The sequence below is a fragment of the Hydractinia symbiolongicarpus genome, chromosome 4 (assembly GCF_029227915.1).
Source record: "Hydractinia symbiolongicarpus strain clone_291-10 chromosome 4, HSymV2.1, whole genome shotgun sequence".
In the NCBI taxonomy this organism is placed as follows: Eukaryota; Metazoa; Cnidaria; class Hydrozoa; order Anthoathecata; family Hydractiniidae; genus Hydractinia; species Hydractinia symbiolongicarpus.
The window spans coordinates 2,195,348-2,212,950 of record NC_079878.1 but is presented as its reverse complement, the minus strand read 5'-3'; the positions used below and the strand labels follow the sequence as shown (position 1 = coordinate 2,212,950).

General features: G+C 32.9%; 2 protein-coding genes across 3 annotated transcripts; one reads left to right on the top strand and one right to left on the bottom strand.

Annotated features, from left to right (window-relative positions):
- The first annotated feature begins 51 nt into the window (after positions 1 to 51).
- LOC130642167 (uncharacterized) lies at positions 52 to 1,191 on the top strand. The gene is made up of 2 exons (XM_057449252.1): positions 52 to 121; positions 228 to 1,191. The coding sequence occupies exons 1-2, from the start codon at positions 52 to 54 to the stop codon at positions 842 to 844; spliced, it is 687 nt and encodes a 228-aa protein (XP_057305235.1). The 3' UTR covers positions 845 to 1,191.
- Positions 1,192 to 5,158: 3,967 nt separating this feature from the next.
- On the bottom strand, positions 5,159 to 16,017 carry LOC130640837 (serine/threonine-protein phosphatase 4 regulatory subunit 4-like). Of its 2 annotated transcripts, XM_057447407.1 has the most exons (22): positions 15,793 to 16,017; positions 15,441 to 15,514; positions 15,120 to 15,364; positions 14,606 to 14,679; positions 14,396 to 14,502; positions 13,708 to 13,815; positions 13,406 to 13,527; positions 12,869 to 12,997; positions 11,628 to 11,734; positions 11,215 to 11,286; positions 10,913 to 11,032; positions 10,675 to 10,752; positions 10,442 to 10,510; positions 9,960 to 10,139; positions 9,705 to 9,810; positions 9,480 to 9,607; positions 9,190 to 9,354; positions 8,337 to 8,378; positions 8,197 to 8,262; positions 7,205 to 7,343; positions 6,626 to 6,707; positions 5,159 to 6,110 (listed from the first exon to the last, which is right to left on the bottom strand). In XM_057447407.1, the coding sequence occupies exons 1-22, from the start codon at positions 15,895 to 15,897 to the stop codon at positions 6,068 to 6,070; spliced, it is 2,361 nt and encodes a 786-aa protein (XP_057303390.1). In that variant the 5' UTR covers positions 15,898 to 16,017; the 3' UTR covers positions 5,159 to 6,067. The 2 variants fall into 2 exon arrangements, with proteins under 2 accessions (XP_057303390.1, XP_057303391.1); XM_057447408.1 differs by lacking the exon at positions 6,626 to 6,707.
- Positions 16,018 to 17,603: the final 1,586 nt, after the last annotated feature.

Below are 17,603 nucleotides of genomic sequence, written 5' to 3'. Positions count from 1 at the left end.
CAATACATACAGGTAGTTACAGGTACACCGCGTTAGTTTTAGGATATAATGATGGAAACAAGTTCGTACTGTACATATTTAAAAAAGAGGAAATTATATTTTGGATGGGTAAGTAAATGTTGTTTGTAAAAATTTACCAATGTACATTATTTCTTTTGGTTGGTTTGTTAAAAAACTGCCTACGTGCAAATATTGAAACTTCATGATTTTTCTTTTGCATACTTTAGATCTCCCAAGATCACAGATGTCTTACTTCACTGGCACTAGTGTGGCGTATCCTTACTTATCGAATTGTGTGTCATCGAGTCCATTTGAGCAATATGGTGGTGAGACAAGATTGAAACCAAACGCAGTAACATTACCGCAACATGCAGCAATAAATACGGCGTACAAGATAGAAACCACCTGCGGTGAAAATATTTTCCAGAGTCCCAAATGTTCACAGATCAACGCGACGTACCAACCAACAGAATTTGAGACAACCCAAGGTCTTCTTACTATTACTGAAGTTAATGGTTCTAATATGCAGTACACCCCTGAGAAAATTGAGAGTGATAATAATTCGAGTATAGAAACAAAAAGAAAACTTAACTTTTGCGACGCAAAACCTGTTCAATCTTCGACTAAAAGGAGACGTCGAAAAAGAAGCGTCTCGGAGTCGGTTTTACAAACACGACGTACGATAAACAATGAGAGAGAACGACACCGGATCCAGCGCATGTCGGAAGCTTTTCGAATTTTGCAGAACACTTTGCCAGATGAAATGAAGAAGAAAACAATGAGAAAAATTGACATCTTGAATGCAGCGATGAATTACATTTCACATTTGAATTCTTGTCTGTGATTGGTGCCAAACCTCGTACCCAGTGCGGCTAGAGTACGAAGAGGTCTATTGTAAATATATGTATATATAAAGTTATAAATTATAATATATGAGTATTTATTGTTAAGTTTCAATTATAGCCTTAAAATTATGCTACAGTAAATTGTCACTTTAATTTTCGCGGGTAGAAAAAGTAAAGTATTAGTCCCATAATTTGCGAAAAGAGCGAAAATTAATACCATCAAAAATTAGTATCATCAAGGTATATCGGCAAGACGTTAAGAGATAAAACAATGTAGGAACGAGGTTGTTTACAAGCCACCTTTTTAACCAATGCGCGTATTGGCATGCGGCTACAAGTTATTGCCACCTTTTCCTCACGCGCTTTTAAAAAAATTACAGTGGTATCAAATGAACATATTTAAGCACGTTAGAACCAGGCCATTCAATTTCATTACATTCGTGTTACTTGTACAACTTGTGATGGCCCTTGTGTTTACCACGTGTTGTTATTCCCGGTGGGGATCAGACGTGTAAAGGAACGTAATCACTTGAATAACAATTTTTGATTTCTGTTGTTTTTTTCTCGCTATAGGAGTTAAATGTGTAAAAGAAACTGCTGGTAAAGCAAACTTCAAGTTGCACCCCCTGAAACATTTAACAACCGCGGCATGTGCTATTTTCAACGGGACTGAATAATTACACTTGTATTCAAAAATTTTCAAAATATAGAAAAGAAAACGTAACGAAATAAAACTTTTTTTAAGAGTGGGGTGAATCGCAAATTGGTAGATGTGAGGTAACCGAACCGACGTTATGGGGGAGGTTAAGAGAGCAGGGTAATGGATATTTCAATCCGTAGAATATTAATATTCATGAAGAACAGGACGTGTTTTGTACTGATTCGTCGTACACATAAAAATGAAGAAAAAAAATGTTCACTAAGGAGATATCTTCGTTTTAAAGCTCAGACTTTACCCATCCCCGATTCCAGGGCTTTTTTTCTCTTTTTGATATAAGGGACGGGCGAGAAATTTCGTCTCGCCTTCCCGTTTATAAAAAAGAGACAAAGAGCCCAGGCGTCGAGTTTGGACTTTGCCCAAATTTCACACAAGTTTATAGGAGGAGCGGTAAATATAATGTAGTTATTTTCTGCTTGTGTAGATGTTTTGAAGCTGGTTTAATCTCGACCCATCACATCCGCTTGTTAAGGTAAAAGCTAAGGTACAAGAAGAGGTAAAAGAAATAAGCAGCTACTTAGATCAACTTCGTCTCAGGGCATATTTGTATCTTAAAAGGTGCCTGATTCACGTTTGTACACGATTTGTCCGCTGTGATTTCATTGTCCCTGTACTTTTTTTTTATTAGAACCTAGGTTATAAAACAGACTGAAATTTGGATAAAAAGAGGAACACGTTAAGAAGGTATTGAGAAAATTTTCTCAAGAAAATTAATGTAATTTTACGTTACGCATTGTTTTGCCGGGTCTCGGTTTAATAAGAGAAGCTTATATAAAAAACTCGATTTTAAAGCAAGCGTAAATTTGGAGTTAAGCGTTTCTTTTTTTCCGATTTTTATACCATTAATTACAAATTTCGTGACGATAATGTTTGCAATGTTACACTCTGCAATCAAAAATTACCGCAAGAAATTTCCTCTAATAACAGTTTCCCATCTTTTAATTTTTATACCATTAATTACAAATTTCGTGACGATAATGTTTGCAATGTTACACTCTGCAATCAAAAATTACCGCAAGAAATTTCCTCTAATAACAGTTTCCCATCTTTTAAAACGTTATATGGTCAAAAAAAGAAGTGAAAGAGACTTGGTTTAGGCAGTAAAAAGACTTGGTGCTAAAATGCTGCATCTTGAGATATTTACTTTCATAAATTTAAGTATGTAGTTTAGGGTTAAATTTGCGAGAGAAAAAAGCATTCAAAATGTCTGCAAGTACAGTTTGCAATCGTACACAAAGTTTTCTGTACTTAATCATTTTTATCCGGGTAAACATTTTATAACTATGAGATGCGAGAAAAAACATTCAATTTGCAATTGTACACAAAGCTTGCTGTACTTAGTCATCTTAATTCGTGTTAAAAAAGAACAAATGTCTGTGGTGCTAACAAGAAAACGAGCGGGGTTTTTTTCTTCCCGTACGCGAACTAATGAAAATAATTGTCAAGTGATAATTACCAACACAAACGATTAAAGGGACTAACTATTTTGCGCAGTACTTCAAAGAAAAAAATTTCAACGGTTGCAGCTGTTATGGACCAAAAGTTTGTTATGTTGTGATGTGTAAAGTCGTAAAGTACAAAATATAATTACAGTATTTATTGTTTTACAAAGTTTCGCGCCACATTTATTTTCATAAATGACACCAGCCTTGTTCCCAGGCGCCCTCTACCTAGATTTCTAATGCGAAAGATACAAGATACCTTGGGGACAAGGTTGTTAATGCCAGCTTATTGTTTCGTATTTCGACGCAAAGGCAAAAAATATTTGCGCGTTTTAATTTTTTTTCTCAGTATCAACCCATTTCGGGGACGTTCATTTACATAAAAACTGATTTTTATGTTTGCCAACACAAGGTTTTGGAATTTTGAAATTCGGATTTTTTAAATGACACTTAACTCATTGCCGCAATACAAGAACAGAAAACTTGACTGAATATAATTTATGTTAGAAAGAAGACAATCTCCTCCTCATTGCTGTTGAAAAAACGATTCTAGTTCCATGAAATTTCTAATACTGAAGTTAACTTAAAAAACATTGATAAAAACTTCCTGGTAAACCGCGATGTTGTACAACTGTAACTGCGTATAAAACACCAAACAAAACCTGTCAATAATATGTCAGACTATGACAAATTTAAACTTGTACTCAATTATCATCTATTGATTAATTAGTATGTTACTTCGGTTTTCTTTGTAAAGTATTCAAATCGTTTTCAATACTAATCAGGACCCATAATTAGAAGTAAATTTGACACTTCTATTAGCGCTAAAAGTAAACTTCAAAGGAAGCCGTAATTATGGGAAAGAAAAAATACACGAGTCACGTGTCACAACCTGCTTGATATAAAAAGGACCAAAAGTACCTATGAAAAAGCAAGATTTGATCTGACTGGACATCCACATACAAGAGGTAAGTTTTTCATTATTTTATTAATTTTTAAGGGACAATAAATCCTTTTCTTTTTCTTTTTATTTTAACGAAATAACTTTATAGTATTTTTACTTTGATTTACTATCCGTCAAGTTTTTTTGCATATAATTATTAACTGCCTGTTAGACTGCGGAAAAAAAATGCACGGGGTTTCGCTCTTCGTAATATAGTCGATAAAAATATATTCTATTTATCATTTTGTGCGTCCGTACCACAGCTATGCAATCGCCCAGAGAAAGACAAAAAGTACTATTCGGAATTAAATAAAATCACGCCCCCACTAGACAATTGTTGCCAACACATTCCTTTATAATTTTGTTTTAACAAAGAGTTCCTACCATCCATACGAAGACTGTTTACAGTTTAAACTTAATTTTAAAAGAACTGATAAAATCAAGACTATCAATTACAAACGAATTATTTTTTTCTAGGGTTAATCGAAAAAGTGAAGAAAATGCCTCCCTTTAACAAAGCTGTTTTAGTATGTTCAAACCAGTGGTATGATATATCATCGAGTCAAGGAGTTTCAGAAAATACGCGAACAAAGTTTGTGGACATGGCAGTCTTGCAAAATTGCCAGAACAAACAAACTTTTTCCACTATCGATCAGTTATACACTGCAAAACTCCGCTCAATTCAAGCACTCGTGACGAAAAATTTATCGAAAAACGAAAAGAACAAACACGCTGTTATCACCAACAATCCATCTTCTATTCTAACATCACCAGATGACAATATTTTGTTTTCCAAAGAGAAACGAAAACTCGACCCTGCTGACGAACCGGTGACGCAAAATAATGACGTCGTCTCTGCGAAAAGAAAAAGTCCGAAGAAGAGCATTCATTGTGAGAAAGTTTTAAAAGAGAAACGAGCGAGGAATAATAATCGTGAGCGTCAACGTTTACAACGCCTGTGTGAAGCTTTTCAAGTACTTAAAAACATTTTACCCACCGATAAACCAATGAAAACGCAACTCGAAATTTTAAATGCCTCAATGGAATACATAAACTTTTTAAAAGCAAACTTATGATAAAAAATCAAATTTTGTTCCGTTAAATACTAACAACTAAGAAATGCACAGAACTGTGACCCGAACTATGTAACCGTGAACCAAACAACACAACCGTGAACCGAACTTAATAACCGCCAACCGAAAAAAAATCGTTCTAGATGGCCTAATATATTATTTGGAACGTATTTTCAATACAATTGTTTATAAATTAAATATGTCATATATAACATGTACAAACTTTCACAATTATTTTCATAAAAATATATTATATCTATCTAACATAAAACAATTCTTTTTTTACATAAATTTTTACGCCCATTTGCCAATCCAAAGACTGGTAACTAAGGGGTGACCTACAAATTAAAAAAATAAAGAGGAATGGATTAAATCTTAAAATTGCAAGTCAAGCAATAGAGTTAAGAAAAAAATATATTCGAACATCTCAGATAAAACACGAATATACGATGAATTAAAAAATTAAAGAGGAATGGATTAAATCTTAAAATTGCAAGTCAAGAAATAGAGTTAAGAGAAAATAATTATCAAACATCTCAGATAAAACACGAATATACGATGAATTAAAAAATTAAAGAGGAATGGATTAAATCTTAAAATTGCAAGTCAAGAAATAGAGTTAAAAGAAAAATATATTCGAACATCTCAGATAAAACACGAATATACGATGCTGCTACGTGATATCAAAAAAAGAAAACAATAATTAAGCTCAAGCCTGGTTATTCCACTTCTTACTACACCTATCAGTTTAGAAAATGGTTTAACAGTCACAACGCGCATATTTCTGCTCTACTCAGAACCTATGCATAACGTGAAGTATTACGGCAAACATTTAATTGAGTTTATTTCAAATAAACCGAAAAAATCACACAACACATATAGCCAATCTCATCCCCAGAACTTTTCTTCTCAGGTCCTGGAAACGAGGTTGTGCACATAGCTACTTTGCACTGCAAGTAGCTGAGTACCTCACAAATCAACTATCAGACACTGTCTGATCATGTAGCGCTATCCACTTTCTTTGATCTTGATCAGATCAATAGAACTTATTTTGGTGTACGTCTTTGCTGTGCGGTGGTATGTGACGAACTAAAAAGATTCAAAATTTAATACTGATCATACAATATACAATACACAATTCTGCGAATCCTAAAAACGAGACAATAAAATCATATATGATACCTTTAAAACAAAGAATTTACGAGACAAGACTTTAAGAAACGACAATCCCCGAAATTTTTTCGGGATTGACGAATGGCATAATTATTATCGGTAAAAAAAAAGTCGGCAAAAAGTGACTAAATTTTGGCTAGGTGACTAAACTTTTTGCCGACTTTTTTATCACCGACCAAACTCTTTTATCAGTTTTTATCAGTTTTATGCAATTATTCTTTATTAGTAACTAAATTCAAAAATTTAGTCGTCAAAAAGTGACTAAATTCAAAAATTTAGTCAGCAAAAAGTGACTAAATTTTGTCCAAGTGACTAATATTTTTGCCAACTTTTTATTTTTGCCGACTTTTTTTTACAGATAAGGTAGCCGCTTCTGTTTTAATCCATATTTTACATTCATTTTTCCAGCATGAAAAACTCAAAAAAGATACCTTTTCTTCGATGAAATTTTCGAGCCACTGTTGGAAGGAGATGAGATTTTCGTGAGAGACGATTCTTTAGATTTCGTCGTACCTTCAAATTAATCCTTATATTCAGTTGCTTCAGATGATACACATTTTGTTCATATGCTTTATGGGAATTAACTTTCGCAAGAGTGATTTTCGCGAATTTTGCAACTTTTAATCAATTTTGGGATAGCTAATTATTGGAAAACTGGCTATTCGCGAACTTTGCGAAAATTAATTAAATAATGATTGATATTTTTTTTTTTATTTATTTATTTATAACAACTTCTTATACAGTAGGTATGTGAATCTTAACTTCAGTTGTTCTTATGTTACGTCTTTCACCGAAAATCTCGAAAAAACAGAAAAAAATTGAGAGAAAAATGTCATCATAGATTTTATTTTCAAAAAATAGTAGGATTTGCTACCTTCGCCCCAAAAAAATTTCGAAAATGTTTTTTTTGCAAAAAATTAGTTCATCACATCAAGCAAAACTATATTTTAAAGTCACAGTTACACAAAGTTACATTTTCAAAAAATATAGAGCAGAAATACAAAGACTACCTTTCTTCGGCAGTTCTTTAAAACTAAACGATCCTGATTGTCTGGGCTTCCTTATGAGAGGCTCCATTCTCTCTGTGACAGATTGTGATCTATGTTTCAACTGGTGACCACTCTCAACTTCTTTATGACGTGAACATTCCTGCAATTGCAATGTTCGATTTAATTGTTAGCCTCCACACACACGATGCATCTTAGTTTTAAAGCATCATGCTCACAGTTTTTTTTGTTTCTTAGGGTACTAGTGACTAGTTGGTGCGAACTACATTAATAACTTCATTTCAGCCGTGATTTATTACTATACAATAGACCTATCCTTTTAAAACGAAGACAAGAAAATTTTAAGCAGGGCGATCATTATTGCAATCAAATCCATGTGGATTTGATTGACCTGCATAGCTATTAAAATCTTTTTCGACCTTTTCCCGCTCCCCTTCAAAATTTTTTTTTATCGCTCATTGATTGCATGTGTATGTTTTATTTATTAATAAATTTGTTTTTAAAAATATTTAAAGGACAAAAATAAATTTCGCAAATTAGAAGAGAATGCCCAATAATTTATTCTTGTAAAAATGACATCTCACAGAATATGCTTGTTCCAATTTAACGGAAACACGGAAAATATCCTTTACTTTATGTCCAATCGTGGACAGAAATATTAAGACAAGGGTAGTCTTTTCGTCATTTTCAAATATGGACAAACGCGTCAAATGGTCAATGCTCTGCAACCAGTAGGCAGCAAAGTCGCTACTTTTACACACACGTAGGCTAGACAGACAGCGTTAAAAACTTGCTGGTCGCATTCATTGGCACGTCCGCACACCAAGCCGCGAATTTTGTGGAAAATTGCAATGTTGACTTTAAACATTGACAAGTGAACTTTGACAAGTTTAAAATGCGGGAATCTATTATAGAATAGTCTACACAAACACTTGTGGTGACTAACTTCGAAATTAGCCGTTGCCTAAACATAATTTGACTAAAATTGTAGTTACCTCCATAATTTCGTTTTCTTCTTTTTCTCGCTGTTGGTCTATAACATCCTCATCTGTTGCAACCATCTACACAAACACGTGCACAAATTTACTAAACACGTGACATTGTGATTGAGTTTTTTAAAAAGTAAGTTATTTACCCCTTCCGTGCTCAAACGGACGCTGTCTAATTTGATGATTGCCTATGAAAATAATATTAGCTTAAGATTACCAGGTTAACTAACTATTTTTTTCTGTTGTTCCTTCGCTTGCAACTTATATAGAGTTAAATATGAGGAGATTTGAGGACTTTTGAAATAAAAATTTTCTTTTGATATAAAAAGTTTTTTGACAAAAAAAAATGAGATATGAGGATATTGAGAAGATATTAAAAATGATGCCGCGAATTAAGAACAAATTATTGCCGTACCCATGCAGCTTTTCCATGCATTTATAAATTTAGAAAAAAAAATTGTTGAATAATCTACCTTTAGAAGAGAGTAAAATATTGAGCAGGTTTTGTGAAATTGAGAAGAAATGAGGAGTATTGAGGAGGCAGAGAACTCTGTAAGTTCACCCATTTCAGATGAGAAAAGAAAATATGCACAAGAAAATGCACAAAAAACACAAGAAAATGTGAAATTTTAATTCATCTACCAATAGCGCAGCACTGGCGTAGAGAAGAATTTTATTATTATTTTTTGTTTGGGGGAAGGGAGGTTAAATTTAGTGTCTCTAGTGGAGATTGTAAATATGAGCACCTCTAGATTGCAAGAAAACGTATTAAAATTTAAAAAGAAACGATATTGTTTTTTTTTCATGTTCCTTTTTTTTAACAAAAAACATCATTTTTAAAAAAATTACTATAGGAGTGCAATTTCTGCGGTACTAAAAAAGTGGGCGTATTCTCGCAAGAAAAAATTGCCCTTGATCCTCCTCTCTCTGAGTTGCTTTTTTCCTACCAAGAATAATTTACGACAAAAAAATTAGCATTGTCGGTCAAGATTTACTTACCCGTCGTATTGCAACCGACACGTCGGCGTCAACTTCGAGTGCCATGATTCGCCGTACAGTTTGATCATGGATTTGTAAAAGAAAACGATCGTACGGCAAGCGAATTTGTGCCTTTAACACTGGCAGCAGTTCACAAAATTTTATTCGAACGTTTGCTATAGGGTCCTAACAATAAAGTATAAAATGAAGTCAAAATAATAGTTACACACGTCAGGAGAAAGTTTAGGAAGGAGACATGACGGAGGGGCAAAGCACACGGGTGCGGCTACTAAATGTTAAGCGTTACTTACAACCGCCAAATCCATCACAACATCATAAAATGTATCTTTAAAGAAACGCTTCGAAAAAAAATGAGTGGAGAAATGACAAATATCAAGAAAAAGTAGGCGAGAACGACTACTGGGTGAGCGAGCCAAATCTAAAATGTATAAAAAATGTTAGAAACGAATTGCGGGTGCTAGGTAAAAACAACAAATGCAAAAAAAATTAACAATCGCGCATGCGCGTTACAGTACCTGTAATTAACCGCGTACATATTTCTTTTCGTTCATCTATTGAACGATTATATTTAATAAATTCGAGCAGTGTGCAACCAGCTGCATGCTTGACTGGCCGCACCTTCTAAAGACAAGCAAAAAATGCCATTATATTTACAATTCTTAATTACCTATGTACATTTTTTTGAATAAATAAAAACATTTGAAAATTCTTTAGTGGAATACCCCTAATGGATTTTAAGATAAGACTAGTTAGTTAAAAAGAAATCTTACGCTCGCGGTAAGATTGTATAACAAAAGAGGGACAAATTTGTAGTATATGTGGTCAGATGTGACGTATTTGTGTAAATCACGTATACTTCGGAAATACAATTCGTGTGTTCTCCATCGTAGAGACTTTGCTATTGTCTGCTCGCAAGTGCAAAGGGAAGGAATTAAATCCAATACATAGTTCTGAAAAGAAAAAAAGAAGAACAGTTATAAATGTGCGAGGCACGTATTTGACAACGGAATGTATAACTTTTGAAAGATAAAATGTTGTAGGGAGTTAGGCGCTCCCTCGATCATTAGATGTAAATACAGTTAGAGACTTCAAATAGAATTGATTCTGACAATATACGTTCCAGTAGAATTTCAGACCCTTGGCCACAACAATAGTGGGTCATTCGGTTGTTTCAGCCCTTAGCCACGCTTCTTTTTTCATACAAATCATTTACCTTTTACCACTTGCAAAAACATTTCAACGAAAGCACTACCTGGCGAGAGGAAGACTGATGTAAGCATTCTAATGTAGCAGGTAAGCCAGAAAGGACGCCATGTAAAACCTGTGAAAACAGGAAAAGGTTATTTTGCCGGATGCCTATAGCTTTGCAGTCAGTTAATAAAAGACACTGAATCCAAACTTTCGTTCTGAAACGCAGGACGAGTAAATCATCGGTGCTACGGAAAAATAAGAATTGATAATATTAAAATCGCTCTGTTTACAAACCTCAATATCGGTATCTGTTAGACATAATTTCAAAGCATTGTATGTAAGGTGGACATCTTGCGTTAGTAACTTTAACACCTAATGTGTAAAAAATGAAAAAAAAAATATTCTTGCTAACGTAAACAAACAAGTAAAAACAAACAGTCACACAGGCAGACAAACAGGTCCAATGGCCCAACACGTGTAAGGCGACCCTAATAGTTACAAAACTCTGTGAAATTTGTGTCAAGAGCCTTACCTCGTGTAAACTGCATGCCATCGCTTTTCTTACCGCAGGGTGGTTGTCTTTCATCAAGTGTAGAAAAGATGGTAGCAAGTGTTGTTTAAACCATTCTGATGGTATAGATGACAACACTGCCTACAAAAAAAAGTTTAACGAATTAGGCACCTTTTTAATAAGGTATTGATTCAAACAGCCATTCAACCTCAGAATACGCAATATAACCTAGTAAGACTGACTCTATCAAAAATAGAACCAAATAAATACACATTTATAGATTATTTATTTTACAATTTCAAGAACAAATATTATGAACTCACAGGAAAATTAAATGCGCACCAATATCGACATTCAGAATCCCAATCATTTTCAACTGCAGTGGGTTGCATCGTCTACATAAAAAGGAGCGGTACTATTCAACGAATTTAAACAATGGAGTTGCATCTTTTTGTCAGCATGAGAGATTGAAAATCATTTCTAATCGAATTGCGAAAAACAACAAGTTTTATAATAATTTTGCAAATGAAAGATATCGTGGGGATGAATGTTTTTTTATTTTTTACAAAAATAAGGTTGCTTTCTCGTTTTTTTGGGCAAACTTTAGGAAAAACAATAGTAATTTAGATTTTCATAGAAGTGTAATAATCTTAGCCTGTGAAAAACATTTTGTATTAAAATACACACTGTGTTAAGAAATTAGAAAAACAAAAAAAAGAACTAAATTACTGCTTACATCCAGTTTTGAAGAATCCAAATTTGTCTTCTTATCTGTAACACTTTGACAACATAATACTTGATAGCAATCAAGATAGAAAGTCATATCCTCCCTGGCAAGATGATCTTGAAAAAAAGAAGTGTATGTTACAATGAATATAACACAGGGTGGTCCCTTATTTTCAAAATGTAAATTTAAGGAATTTTTCTGGAGTATTCTAAGTATTTCCTGATCTTTTTTCGGAGTAATTAATTTTGTTTGACAAAAAACGGACAGAAGAAAATGTAAACAATTTTTATGCTGTGACGACTAAAAAACCGGAATCTACACAAAAAATAGATTTAAAGAAATTATCTCCCATTTTCCAATTTCAGTATCAAGGAGTGGTGACCACCCTGTAATACTTCAAAATTTACACCTATTTTCTAGTCTCACAAAATTCACAGTTTTTTAACTACATTCAGTTGCATTTAATGTTTGATTAAGTCTCCATTTATTCTGTAAGAGATAAATAAAAAGTATTTGCATATTTCCACAAAAGAAAAAGTTAATTTTTGCTAACAGATTTTCTAGAATTGTGTTGTACAATGAAGATTAAGAAATTGTAACTGTACACATTTCTATTGCAAATTAGTAGTGAAGTGTAGCTCATAAATAGAGGAAATAAGAAAATAATACATGATAAAGAGATTTGAGTCATGCCTTAGAAACCAAGACGTGCATACTCTGTGGTAATTAACCTCTTTGCCTCAGGCAAGCATTTTAGTGTGATTATATGTTATGATTATGGGCAGCACACGTTATCTATTCTGCCTTACTTCGATTACTTTTCCTACCCAGCATCCCGATCCATTCCCCAAATTAACAAATTGCGTTCTGTGCGAAAGATGTTGTATGCTACAAATGTTCATAATACAATATTCTCTATTAATATGAGTATTTTTACTGAGGGAAAATTAACATATAGCTAATGCCTGTGCATGTAAAAAATTGTAATAATAAGTTATGAATACAAGGCAAATTCACGAACATTGATTCTAATGTATTCTCGAAAAAAAAACACTTTATTTAAAAATTAAAGATATATGAAGCTTTTCGAACAGTATTACATTATCAAGTGAATTTTGGCTGATTTTTTAATAAATTGATTCTGAATTTCCTTTTTTTTCTTCACAATCTTTTATTTCGTATTTATTTAAAAAACATAAACAACCAAAGTGATTGCCAAGCAGATATGGCCAGGGGTAATGTTTATATACCTTTGAGATAATACATAACTTTTCCAATAAATTTTGCACATGTCAGCAAATCTGTAAATGATTTTCTTGGTAACGCTTTTCTGTAGAATTTTTGCGTGAGTGATATTAAATCACTATTCACCAAAAGTTCTAAATAAACAAATCAAGTTCATACAGTTTCAGTTATTTTAACTGTTTTTTTTGTTACCTTGTATTTTTTAACAATGTTTACACCAAAACTATTCTTCTCAATGTAACTGGTCAATTTTTATTTTCCCTTTTCCATGACTAAGATGTAATACTTGCATATGTAAAATTGGTAATCTCGAAAACAAAATTTTAAAGGCAATGCTCAATTTGCACTCTTTGATTTGATTTTGATAGTTTATATCTAAATTTAAACCTGAATTCCCTAACTTTTGAAAAAATTTACAAAAACTCTGACATTTCAATGACTTTTTCATGCAATTTTTTAACTGTCCTTTACTTCTGACGTAACTTCTCCTAATCTCCAAAATTGCTGAACATTCTACAACATTGGTAATTTTTATGGATTACCTGACTTCACCTTTGAGAAAAGACTTGTTATTGTTGACAATGCAGCTAGTCGAACTGTGGCTTCCTCATCTTGAATTAATAGGCATAGTTCGGGTAGAATAAACTCTTCTGTGATCTCCTCACTACGTGAAAAGAAAAAAGTGCCAAAAGTTACTTTCAAATTGGAAGAACAAACACTAAGCATGCTCCATCACTTATTTTTGCATGGTAGACTGTCCATTTTTTACTTACGCATCAAATAACTATTAAAACTTAGCTTTACTTGGTAAACAAACCTTTGAAAAGAAAACAGCCATACTTACTCCACGTTATCTGCCATTTCATCAAGTTGAGAACACATGCATGATCGAACCTCAAGCTCAATATCTTGACACAATGCCTTCATTGATGGAATAAGATTTAACTGCACCCTAACGACACCAACAAAGACAGAAATTGATAGTTTTCAAAATATACATGCATAAAACTTTAAGAAGAAAACGTAAGAAGAAGAACAAGAAAAACCAATTAAAAACAAGAATTTCTTCATTATAGGGATATAAATCAGTATTATTAAAATGCAGTATTCATAAAGAGAGTAAGGCAAGAAATTGGAGTAGTGTTATCTTCAAAATAATTAATAATAAAATTTACATATAATATATATATGCAAATTTCAATTTTAGCAATTTTTATTTTATTCTATACATAAATAGCCCTTAAAAAATGGTATAATTTGAGAAACAAGTCATTAAATTCTTTTTTCGCAAAATTCACGAAATTTAATTCTCACAAAATATTAGGACTTTTGATTTTAAACGCTGAATCTGATGTGACTACTCAAAAACAAACAAGAAACAGCTTAGAGAATAAGTTTTTTTAAAAAAATCTCATATCATTTGGCACACCTTAAGTAAAATAAATATGAGAATTTTAGTGTTTCTAATATTTTCCTCTGCTTTGTTTAAAGAAATTTCCGTGATTCAGGCGATTTGCACAGAACTTACATACCTTTTTTTATCAAAACACTTGGCTAGATAACTAACCAACTGACAACATATTTTCCTTGTGAGAGAACAACGTGTTAGTGAACCATTTGACACCAAAAACTGCAACACCTAATAAAAGTATATGTTGTTATTCCCTCTCCATAAGATGTTTAAATAGAAATTTTGTTGTTGTATAGTATCCTGTCCCCTAAAATAATCGACAATAACATACTTGTTCATTAATATTTTTATTTGAGTACGAATCTAACAAAGCAAGCAACAGTTCCAACCATACATCACTAAGTTCTAAAGTATAGTAAAACATTGTGCTTTTAAATATTGGAAAGGTTCTAAGATATAGATCTTTTCATTCGATTTTTTTCATTGAACTGTAAAAAATGATTTAGTATGTTTGCCTGTCAAAATCATTTAAAGTTGAGAAATGTGAAAAGAATCAGTAAACTCACTATGCTACATAAGCCTGTGACAATTTTTAAAATTACCAATGTTAGAAAATTAGAGAGACTTAATCCATGCAATAAAGACCTTGCTGAAAGTTCTAAAAATACCAGGTATTTTTAGTCCCATTTGGTCACTATGAAAGGCATACAAAGTAGACGCTAGAACGTTTTTCTCACTATCAATTTACTGTAACTATTTAACATTGCTTTTGGTAGGTATCAATAAACCAGACCTTTCAGTGTAGCAATATATGAAAATCTATTAATCTACAAGCTTCCTCATACCTTTATCCTTACTTCCAAGATTGTCAAGGATATATGCCAAAAACATTGAGGAAAGTTCCTCTGCTGTAAGAAGTTTATTGTTCAGCATCTTCAACAAAACATGTGCAGTAGCAAGTTGAATATCTTTCACCGTGCTGGGAATCACACTTTCAATCAAGGGAAAAATTCTTAAAGCATCTTTCTCTTCTAACAATACGTCATACAGACTACCGATGGCACTAACTTTCTGCACATCTTGTCCTGAGCTGACAAAGTAAATCGATAAAAACAAGTAAAATAAAAAAAAACAAGTCAGTCAAGTTTGTAACAAATAAAGCCAACCTGAGGATAAACACAGTACGCTCATATAATGGCAGAGATTCATCTATAGTCAATTGTTCTATCTCTTCATTGGTCTAAACAACAAAAGCATCCAAACAATGTTAGGTAGTATTGTTAACTGAAATCAATTAAACAAAATTTTAAAATCAGGTTTCAATGGATTTCTTTATTAGGATTTTAATACAAGAAATGGTGTCAGGTTTTGAAATTTATTTAAAATTTTATAACCAAATATATATTTTGTTAATTCCACAAAGCAAAGCACAAAATCTTTGAGTTCAGATAATTTGATAGATTTTCCAGGTATAGCTACAATATATTAAAAGTTTTCTATAAATATAAAACATCATACCACTTTATTATGTTTTATGCTTCTTTCAGATCGAAGTTCCTCAACATCTTCTTCACTGAGCGCAAGCTCCAGCATTTGCTGACAGAAGGCACTCTCCCATGCCATAATAAATATGGCTGTAGCTTTAAAATCAGGTGTAATAAGACATTTCACAATATGATGGAAAAGAAAAACTTGTAACAATATTGTCTTCCAATATCATTTTGTTTTTGTTAACTACATAACAAAAAGGTGGAATGATTCATTACTAGAAGGTAATATAATAACAAATAACAACAGGTCATGACAAATCATATTTTGGAGGGATTTTTTTTTCTAAAACTTTTTATGGTAAAAAAATGATAACAGTAAATAAAATCAAAACATAAAGACAAGCAGAGCCATCATTTTCACACACTCACAATAACAGCTAGATAATGTGCATATTTTACACAAATATCAAGGGATGTACCCTGTCTATTATTTTCAGGAGGGGTCATGGCTTATATAGGGGGTTCCAGAGTATTTAATGTTCATTTTATACTCTGCAGATCCATTTAGTGTCTGCGCTCCACTAGACAACTTCCTGCCACATCCAACAGCCCACACAGTGTGCCATCTTTTTAAATTTCCCTCACATAGCCTGGGTTAACCTGGGTCTATGGTAACATTCACTTGCCCGTATTAAATCATCAACAAGGGAAATTGCACAAGGTGCACATTCCACATACACAACTGCAAAATAAAATATTTTACTTAAACTGCAGAATTAATATTCACAATGATATGCAGTGGTATGGGTGTATAAAATTAAAGACCAGATTTTTAATTTTAGTTGTGAAGAGAAAGTTTCAGACCACGTGCAATGAAGTGTTACAGAAGAAAAGTGTCAAAATACAGAAGAGAAGTGTCAGTCTTTTTCAGGAATACTTGAGTAGGTGTGCGATGATTCACACATGTAAATCAGGTAACGCGTGCGATGTAAAACACACGTGCAAAGAATGTTACGCATGTGATACGGGCTGCCAGATTATTTTTGTTGCGCATTCATTTTGTGGTAGGAAAGTGGGGGACGTTTTAAATTGTGAACCCAAACACGATGATCGAGCATCTACTGGTACTACTTGACTCTCTCAATCTTAACTTCCTTTTCTACATGTCTGAAATAGTATGCATGACTATACTGTCATTTTAATAGGCAAAAATATGCTGTGTTTTTGAATTAAAAAAAAATCCACGTGGCTTAAATAAAACTTCAAAATTCATTCAGAAAGTTCAGCTAAACTTTAACAAAATTTTTACAGAAAAAAATTATACTGCACGTGGGTTTCATTTTTAAAGGCATAAAGAAAAAACCCATTAAATTCAGACCTGCTATGGTTTTCAATTGTTTTGTCAAATGAAGAAATTATCTACAATTAAATCCTTGATAAAATGTCTATTCCGCCTGTAAGTGCAGTTTTGCAGACTTGATTCATCCGTGCTTCGTTAGCGTTCACCTCCGCATTAGTTAAGAACTGCATGGCTGGATTTCTTGTGCAAGACCTGGTTACCAACAATGAAGGGGCCAGGCAAAAGAGATTTATGTCCACGTAGTTCATTTAACTAAATCAGGAGTCGGTGAATTAGCTAGGATGGTCAGTTGGATATGAATAGGCTTGCTCGTGGATTAAAAGGACCAGGACTATTCAATAATTTCTGAGATTTAAAAGTGTCTGACCAAGACGGAAATCTTTTGTCTGATGAGTCTCCAAAAATTATTTCGAGGGCTGCCATCGCACGCTACAAAATGGATTTTATAGGTTGATTTTGAAAACTCAATATTTATTTTT

Bases quoted from the DNA above. Each gene is read 5' to 3' on its own strand.
- LOC130642167 (XM_057449252.1), top strand. From the start codon at position 52: ATGGAAACAAGTTCGTACTGTACATATTTAAAAAAGAGGAAATTATAT. The intron at 122-227 runs GTTTGTAAAAAT...TGCATACTTTAG, and splicing joins TGGATGGGTAAGTAAATGTT to ATCTCCCAAGATCACAGATG.
- LOC130640837 (XM_057447407.1), bottom strand. From the start codon at position 15,897: ATGGCATGGGAGAGTGCCTTCTGTCAGCAAATGCTGGAGCTTGCGCTC. The intron at 14,503-14,605 runs GTATGTTATTGT...TACTTTTATTAG, and splicing joins ATAAAAATATTAATGAACAA to GTGTTGCAGTTTTTGGTGTC. The intron at 9,355-9,479 runs GTAAGTAACGCT...CTTTATTGTTAG, and splicing joins TTGTGATGGATTTGGCGGTT to GACCCTATAGCAAACGTTCG.